At 47.0% G+C, this 9,579-nt stretch overlaps 1 protein-coding gene across 2 annotated transcripts in view; it reads right to left on the bottom strand.

The window, feature by feature from the left end:
* pxb (putative Hedgehog signaling attenuator pxb) overlaps positions 1-9,579 on the bottom strand; it is a 454,145-nt gene that overhangs the window by 5,362 nt on the left and 439,204 nt on the right. For both annotated transcript variants that reach the window (XM_025302251.1, XM_019843914.2), the window contains exon 5: positions 22-133. In XM_025302251.1, the coding sequence (XP_025158036.1) occupies positions 22-133 (112 nt within the window). The remainder of the gene's footprint in view (positions 1-21; positions 134-9,579) is intronic.

Genomic DNA, 9,579 nt, shown 5'->3' with positions numbered 1-9,579 from the left:
ACATCGATTATCGACACTTACCGTTGCTGAGCTCCTCGTAGACAGGATTATAGAGGTCCTGCGATGTGTAAGGATCAGGACCAGGGCTGCTGCAGACGAACACCCCTCTGCCGCCCTCCTTGACGTCCAGCATCTATCGAGAAGTAAGAAAGAAGCGAGTTTAAAAGAGGAGGAACGACGCGATGCAAAGGAAAAAGGAAAGGACGAACGAGGATGTACTTTTTACCCAGAATCGCCTTCAAACGGCGCATCGTATTCAGGCTGATCGTTTATATTCTTTTGGGAAACATACGATGTGTATCGGAAGATACATTTAGCAGCTAGCATCAAAAGCCGATGAAGCCGTGTCGATTGATTTTTAGTTGACAGTTAATTTAGCAGGTGAGCTCGTTACTGGATTCGTTAGCGAAACGAATCCAGAAGCAAAATTTTTACACTTTTCACGATGAACGGTTCAGGTTGAGCGTTGTTGGAAATTAGACCGCAACGCGCTCGATCGATCGTCCTAGTAGAGTACCTAATTCTAATCCTCGATGCTATGCCTATAAATTATAAGCGTCATCGTTCAGAGATAAAAATCGCCCGCGTATTTTCCTCGCGGCTCACGACGTTGAATAATAATTAGTCGGGAGCTTCAGCTAGAAATAGGCCAGCTCGTTAGCCGACGAGCCAGTCGACGTTTGCGTTCTCACGGTCGCTTTACGGGGCTCCTTAGGAGCGGCGACTTGTTTACGGCAGAAAACGCTGGAAAACAATTAGCGGGCAGAGGGAAAAAGGTGCGAGAAGGAAGTCCGGGGACGGCTGGCACGAGCCCCAGCGCCCAGCGAGAATCTTAATACTCTTTCGGCTCTCCGTGTTTTCCGGCCGACGATTAACTCGTTCCTGCCTCGCCAATAAAGGCTCTCTCTCTCTCTCTCTCTCTCTCTCTCTCTCTCTCTCTCTCCCTTGCCCGAGCCGGGCGAGTTCCAGGCTCCTGGAAACGCTGACTCGGTCAGCGAAAACGAGGATGTCGCGAGAGTTAATCCCTAAATTGACAGGGCGCTTCTTCGTCGGGCGGCGGGATAATAAGGAACAATCTTGCCGCGAGTAAATTTTGTCCTTTTTCTTTTCTTTCAGACGGATTAATACTCGTTATCGCGCTTAAAATGCGTGTAAAAATGCTTGTCCGAGAAACTCGGGTGGTTTTCCACAGCGCGTAATTATTAGTGAGAATCGAGCGTTCGGAGAATCCCTCCTTTCGCGCCTCTTGCGCGCAGCTATGCAGGAGATTAATCAAGACACCGGATAGACGGCAGGCGTGTAACCAATATACGACATAATCGCGGCTGCCAACGATTTAATCCCCTCGACCTCGAGTTAGCTCGTCCGAGTGGCTGCGCGTACTCTCGCAACGGCTCGTGTGTCGTCGTCGCCGTCGCCGTCGCCGTCGCGTCGTCGCCTGCCGCAAACGGTTTCCGGTCCCGACGCTGGTGTCCGTGTCCTGGTGGTTTGCGAGGCGAATTTGCCACCGGCTCTCCGGTTCAGCCGTATCGCGTTAACGGGCGCAAATGGCGCGCTGTGATCTCCGCAAACTATCTCGCTATCACTGCCACTCGCCCGCGTGCATAACGTCCTGTGATCTCCCACTGGATGCTACGCACGCACACACACACACACACACACACACACGCGCGCGCGCGCGGCGGGGGTTGAAAGCGGTGGTAATCGCAGAGAATTCGATTTTCCACACCGGCGGGGGAACGCGAAAGTCAAACTTTTATGATAAACGCTGAGGGGAAAACGTCATTTTAGAGAGCGACCGGTTTTGCTTTGACGCGTTCGTCGATAAAGAAGAGAACGCGCGCACACTCGCGCGTACCCGAACAGGGCCCATCCGAAAACCAGGGTCACACCTAAATAACGCGTGAAATGGAGGTATATAAAATGTGGGACACCTCGCGCGCCAACAGCGCTCGTTCTTCGGTAATCTCGCGTTTAATGCGCGTCTATACGTAGACATTAATTTCGGAATGTCCATTAGAAAAAGAGAGAGAATCCACGGAATCTGTCGTTAAAAAGCGATCTTTAGGGACGCTCCGTGCGCTACGAGCAACGCGCGTAGTATTTAAATATCGTCCTATTAACATATCGGAGTTCTATTTCTCCCGATCGCCCCGTTATCCTTATCTGTCGGAACTACCTACGTGTCGCGCGCGCGCGAGACATCGGCGTGGTTATTAATTCAAAACTTACTCCCCGCGAGGGGCTATTTCTCGTCTCTCGAAGGCGGTCGCTTTCCGCTCGCGATCGCGGGCGTGTGACGTAAATCTGACGTGCTCGCCTCGTTCCTTAATGTGCAAAGGTTGAATTATCGCTGATCGGCGAGCGGAAGTGTCGTATGTGAAGGCGGGGCGGTGTATGTATACATACGCGTGCGATTCCTCCATCTAAAATTATATCTTCCGAATTGAATCGCTTCCTGCCGCTCGCTCCTCGACAATCGGATAAATGGATCCGATCGGATGCGGATGTGTATTGCGCTTATATAGACCGCGTCTATTTTCCGCGTTTCGCGAGATTCGCCGTGCAATCACGCGCTGCGGCAAGGACGAGATGAATGTGAGCAGGTCTCTCCGCGCTAAAAACGCGCGACGAGACCTTCCAGCGTAACGTGGGACGAAAGGTTGAACGTCGCTGTGAATTTCGTAAAATATTGAGAGGAAGCGAAAAAATGAAATTGACGAATGTATCCTGCCAACTCGCGTATATACAATTCATGAGGTCGGTCGATCGCAAAGCGCGGACAGCGGAAATAACCCAGCATCGCGGAGAAGCTTTACGTTAATATCACTTTGCACTTTGACAAACGTGAAACGTCGATTCTTGTCTTTCCAAAGAGCCGATATACTACGCAACGTTCAATGATGTGCTATTTAACGACGAGCTATCTCGTCAGCGATATTATGTTATAATAGCCGCCGAACGACTAAATTCGGAAGCCACTGGCTCTTTTTCATCTTATTTTACTTATACTCGCTCTATTTCTAGGGCGTCAATATCCATACGAGGTGAGAACGAGTTTATTGAAATTAAGCTCGGTAGTCGGAAAGCTTCGAATATGCTTTCGCGTTATTTCTACACGGGAGAGACCTCTCCGACCTCCGAGTCTTAAATTTACGATTTAATCTGTCAAAATTCAACTTTCAATCTTTCATCCGTCTTTTTTCGATTGTTCAGCAGTCTATGGCTTCTGAGCATGGAGAATAATCTGTCTGCGGCCTACTATCTACAAATGCGATCGAGTGCTCGTAAGAGTTGAATGCTCTCGCGAGTCCGCAAATTGCCGAAATCGAGTTAGCTGCTTGGTGTTCTTCGTGCGGCAAACCAGGGCAAAGGAAACCGACGGCCCTTGTACCCTCTATTGAGCTCCCCGAGGCGGTACTATCGTCCGCAGAAAAAAGAAGGATCCCTCAAGTCCCTCGCTAGTAAGTGCCGGCCGTCTTGGAAACGTGCGCAAGGTTCATTATCGTGTTTAGATTGCGAAAGCCATCGTTAAAGCGTCTGCGATTTTTTGAGTGTTTAAATTACCTGGCCCTTTATCCTCTGACCTATAAATTTAACATTAAACGCACTTGTCTGATTCAGAAACTGTTTTCTCTTTTAAATAATTATTACAAACCTTCGTTCGCAAAATTAAAAATAAATTAAAATTTAATATATTGATTATTAACGGTGTTTTAATATTATATATATATATGTATATGTATATATAAAATGTTTCAAATTTAATTGTACAATCTAGTTAAAATCTAAATAAAAAAATTTACTGGCTAACAAATGAAAAGATTAACGAATGAAAAAAATTAAATATGGTACCAATTTAATCCAGTAAGAAACGCACGCAGTTTTGTATTGATAAAAATGTTGGTATTTTTACGTAAATTATCCAAGTATCTTCCATGTAGAATAAGAACACGATTCTCACGGTTCATCTTGCCGCGATGACAAGGTAATTTTTACTTAAACATTCGCGATATATAGCCCCCCCCCATCTCGCGCCAATAGAGAGTTGGATCTCTCGAAAGTCGAGTTACAAGTTCGCCAACTTGCGTGTCCAACCTTCGACCTCACGGAATTGAGTTAGGCACTATTAGTGCGAGTTCGAGATAGAACGAAGGCGGAACCGGACTTCCTGAATCGAACTCCTCCCGTTCATAGTTCATTCACACGATGCAAAGTGGCAAGAAGACTTATCTTTCTCCGTCCTGCTGGATAAATAATCAAGTTCGCTTGGCGTTAATTGCCAGTCTGAATAAATGAAGCCATCGCGAAACATTCGTCGCATCCGGTCGTGTCAACATTTCGTAAATTCGTGATGCCGTTTTATTTTCACAACCATTTCCTTTCTCCGCGTTCCCACTTTAATTTTAAATAATTATTATCGAGTTGTTCCATTTCTCTTGATTCCACCCCGGGATGATATTCGGATATCCGAAATAATCTCGCGTTCTCGCGATAGAACGCAAGAAAAAGAAGTTTAGCCCCTGTGAAAAAATCGTCGCACTTTTCGGCGAGTTATGCGAATTGACAAAGTTCCACACGTTACGGGGAATTTTCAATATTCCCGCCGAAAAGTTCGATATTCGGCTAGTTTCACTGAAACTTGATTAATCCTAATGATTTTACGGCGCCCAATGGGAGTTTCACGCGACCGAACGGGTGAAACGTGTAAAAACGCGATCGACTTCTTCTCCTCTTCTCTTTCCTCGTCCAATTCTTCTCGCTCTTCTTTCTCCAGCAGTATTAAAATTCTATGTCTGTTATACGTTCTCCATAATGGCCGGGCGGTGTTCGCGGGGGCCTTTGAAAAGTTGATCGCTTTAATGACTCCGTAGCCCCCGCAGGCAGCCGGCACCATGGTGAACTTAGATCTTCTTGGACGGCGGCGGCGACAGTGCATACTTAAAACGCCTTAGCCGATGTAAAGAGAGGGAGGGAGGGAGGGAGGGAGGGGCGGAGGAGGTGGAAGCTGACTCAGCTTTGCAACTTACTGCGAAAGTTCGCGACATAAATAATCGGGGATTTTTCTGAATTAGTTCCGATCGACCGGAAGATTCGAGGTTTCGCGACGGGGTCTCTCGTCGCGAGCACGTTTTTCTGAGGAGGAGGTGGGAGGAGGACGAAGAGGAGGAGAGAGTGGGGTGAGTGAAACAGAGAGAGAAACGGGTTTTTAGACGTTCGGCAACAATGTTACATCGGAGCGGCGCGAGATTGATTAGGGCAGGCGTTTGTAACGTCTGTAACTGGGAGTATTGATTTCGCAGCTGTGATTTGTTTCTGTTAAACACGACACTGCAATGTGCGCGAGCGAGACAATACGGGCCATTTGCTTGACCCATAGAGAAACTCCAGTGTATGTTTGTTCCGTTCTGCCCTCATTGGCCTGTCTACGCCTTTACGTTATCGTTGCTTCAATTCAGGCTCTCGACCCGCTGATGCACGACGACTATGAAGATGGATTAATTATTATGTACGACGCCATATCTCAGACGAAACTATACATATGCGCGAAACAAAATGCATTTTGAAAGAAATACATCCAACGTGAATCTTTTAAAATCTCCGATGATTCGGTGAGGATGGAAAACAATTATAACCCCCCCCCTCCCCCTCGTGCGTAATTTTCTCTTTGAATGGATCGAAAGCCGATCTGTCTGGCCGGGAGGTCACGCGAGAGGAAGAGAGACAGTCGTTCTAACAAAGTTTCACCGGGAACAATAGTTGCAGAATTGTCCCTCGGTGTTGCAACACGAGGCGTCAAACAAGATTCTCCTTCCTGGATTACAACTCGCCTGCCAAGTTGCATATAGTGGACACGTTTATTTCTAATTATTCAAGTGCTTCGTCGAAGATCGGAAAAATCTGAGATACCCGGATCGACCATAGATATCCATTTTCCAAGAGCCTGTCGTCTAACCAGTTTCACGTCGTCTCTGCGAGTCTACCGAGGATGAAATCGCTTATTCCTGGAACACTGTCGCTACCACGTCGACATCTTGTCGTTGGTGTAGCTGTCGTTTCGAGTGCAATCGCGCGTGTAATGCAAATCGCCCATCGCTCGCGCAATGGCCGAGAAATATCAACTCGCGCGAGATATAAAAGCCGCGGCTACTTTTCTTCCGAATTTCTGAAAGCCTCTAAAAACATCTTATCTCTCCAATTGTCACTACCTTAACGTATCTAAAAATTACCTCATAGTGTATAGAATAATTATTCCGACCAAGATCTCCTTTATCCATCGCGATATTAACGGCACGTATCTCGCAACATTTCAGTCGATGTAAACGCTCCTCCTCCTCGTCGAGAGAGAAGCTTGTGTCCTTCTCTCAAAAATTCCAGAGAATCGTGCCTCTCATCTTCCGGCTATGCTACGACGTCTAAATGCAAACTCGTTCATTTCGGATGTTTCTCCGCCTGTACTCTGGCACACACAGGACGTTCCTGAACTCGAGCAACAAGCAGCTTTAGCTCTGACTGTGGCGTCCTACATACTGCGGATAATATCGAGCTCGCCGCCGTTGTGTGAGCGTTCCTCGTGCGCGCTGATATGTCGTGACTGTGTCGCGTTACCGTAACCTGCTAATTGTTAGTTACTGCGGCAATTGCATTAGGTCCTAAGTCCGGGGCCAGCCCCACGTCGTTACGTCGCTATTGCTCCGTAGATACACCGTCGGGCTAACGACGCGGCACGGCTCGCGTAATCGAGCCGACAACAGGTGGACGTTAGATCGATAGACTTCCGCCGGCGGATTGGCCGTCTACCGGCTTATCCGGTCGCGAGCGGCGAGATTTATGACGAGATCGATAACGGTAAAAAGAGCCTGCGCCTGCGGACGAAATAATTACGGTTTGGCCGACGTTGGGAGAGCGAACGCGCGCGAAACCCCCCGCCCCGCCGCGCCGGCCGGCCGGCCGGCGGACCTGTCGTCGCGATTTTCAACTCCGTGTGGTACACTTTCGCAGAACGGCTCTTACACCGGCCGTAATTACCTTATCACGCGTGTAACTTTGGTAATATTGCCGCTCCATAGCACGTGGCTCTTTTCGCCTCGGAACGAATATGGAAATTTTGCTCTTGATTTGAATCCGAATGGAATTTTGCCATCGATGAGAGATTGAACGTTAAATAGAATATATTTTAAAAAGGAAAATATACATTTCCTTTATACTCTCTCTCTCTCTCTTGCTCATCTAGAAAAAAAAGAAAAGATATTTCAGCGAGAGTATAATGTATAATTGGTATAAAATATGATGAATACACTTCTTCCAAGCAACGTTAATTGATTCGATGGCAATTTTATGTGTATTTAAAAAAAATGTGAAATTACGAATATTATTATCTGTCGTTAATGCATTATTATGTTCCACCTCGTTATCCGCGTATAAAGATAAATGGAAATGTATTTTCGCGTAGATTTGTAGAAACGAAGATGTTCCTTTGGCGTATGAGTAGATGAGTCATTTAAACGACGAGCGAGCGTTTTAAAGATTCACGACGATGCATATATCATTCTTGTAGACATTCATGGATTAATAATATTCAAATATTTGAGTTCTCGATCCCTCTTCGCGTTCGTCGAGAGGATGTCGACGGTAAGCATTTTTAGAGAAAAGGGGCTCCTTCCCCCTCTCTCTCTCTCTCTCTCTCTCTGTCTGAGAGCAAACACGAGCTGGAGGATGGCCGGCAAATCGGCGACACGTTACTGTCGGGATTTTCCGGTCTACCAAATACTTTTGATTCGCTGACATTCAAATATTTAAGCCTGCTTCGACTCCTTGTTCACCGATCGACAAGCTGTCACGTAGCTCGGTCGGAGGTGGATTCGGAGTGCGGAAAAGCTTCCGACGAAAGTGCCAAGACAGGTTCTAATTGACGCGCGGCTATCGAAATCGTCGGGTTTGTTAATTGACAATATTCAAACGTGAGCTTCTAATCTCATCAAAGCACCTTCGAATCGTAGAGTAGGATTTGACATAAATCTTGACTGATACCACGATATTTTATTGGAATTTCGAACTTTTAGAAAGAATCCATTATTCAACGAGAAGGCATATTTCATCTTTTGTCTGACCTAATTTTCACGACGAAATCCAGATTTTGCAAAATGTACAATAAGATATCTCGCGTGTTGCTCGCGGATTCCTATAAATAAGTTTAATCTTCGAGATTTTTAATTCTGGAACTTGCAACGAACCTTTCGTCCCCTCCCCACTTTTCCAGTTGCAAACTAAAATGTAATTACTTTTATGCAGTTCGAAGTCATCCGGGAATCGACTACCGTTTCAGTTTTATCTCATTATCTTTTCCTGCCGCGAAAATTATATGAACAAGATAAAGTATATTTGACGCCTTTTGCGACGGATCGGACAAATTGATCGCGAATTGTCAATCGAGAACGATCGTGGCACCGAGACCTTGGATCGCTCTTATGACACTGAAATTATGATCGAAACGCGTGCCTCTCAGTCTTGTTTCTGCTTGTATCTTCGAAAATCGCGAGTCGCTTCCTTTCCGTGACGCTCAACTATTGATGCCTCCTGTTTGCTCGTTTGCGCGATCAAGCCGGGAGCGAACGAAATTGGTATTGCGACGGGTATTGCGATTTTTGAGCGTTGACCTCGACCTCGCTGTAAGTAGTAACAATCGCTGCTGAAACGCAGAAAGGACACAAGACGCGCTCTCTATTCTCTCCCTCCGGCCCTTCTGCGGCAATTAAATTACACAGCTCGGGCCACGGAGAGAAAGCAGAAGAAGATCTCCGCGCGTCGTGTCGCGTCGCCTGGATATTTGCTCGGCTCCATTTGCGAAATTAGAGATCTATTTGTCCGCGAGAGATGGCAATCGCTCGGAGAGCAAAGGTGACGCGGCACAATGGTGACGCGTCAATCTTTCTCCCTCTGCTTCTCACCCTCAAAATCCTACCCCGCATTCTCTTTTCGTACAGTTCACCCCGACCCCCCGCGTCCGCGTTCTTTCCTTCGAACCTGGCCAACTTTCTTCCCCCCGTTTCTTTTCATTTATATGAGAATGGCCTCGGGGAGGAACTCTCTCTCTAGCCCGGTTGCGCCGACCCCGCTTGGAAATGCGAACCGCTACATTTTCCTTCTCTGTATGACATTTCCCACGTCTAATGAAGGGACCTTTCGTCCCATCAAAGTTACCCGATTAAAGCTGGAAATACCAAGCTAGAGTCGGACGCAACCTAGTGAGGCCAGCACAGCTACGTGCGAACTGTTTTCTCATTAAGCATCTCTCTCTCTCTCTCTCTCTCTCTCTCTCTCTCTCTCTCTCTCTCTCCCTCTCTCTCTCTCTCTCTCTCTCTCTCTCTCTCTCATTGACAGTAGAAAAAGTTTGAACACAGAAGTGGTTATTCCGTGTCCACGTGTATTGTCATTGTATCGGGAGACGATTCGGTATACGCGAGAGAGAATGATCTCTCTTTGTCTGTAGTCGTGCGAACGGCGCTTTTCCGCTTCTCTTTCCGATCTCGGTTAGAATAATTCGCGATTTCCGTCTATTGTGCGCGCGCGCGTCGTGAA

The sequence above is a fragment of the Harpegnathos saltator genome, unplaced genomic scaffold (genome assembly GCF_003227715.2).
Source record: "Harpegnathos saltator strain DR-91 unplaced genomic scaffold, Hsal_v8.6 scaffold480, whole genome shotgun sequence".
Lineage (NCBI taxonomy): Eukaryota > Metazoa > Arthropoda > Insecta > Hymenoptera > Formicidae > Harpegnathos > Harpegnathos saltator.
The sequence above is the reverse complement of the archived record's forward strand: the minus strand, read 5'-3'. Positions and strand labels throughout refer to the sequence as shown.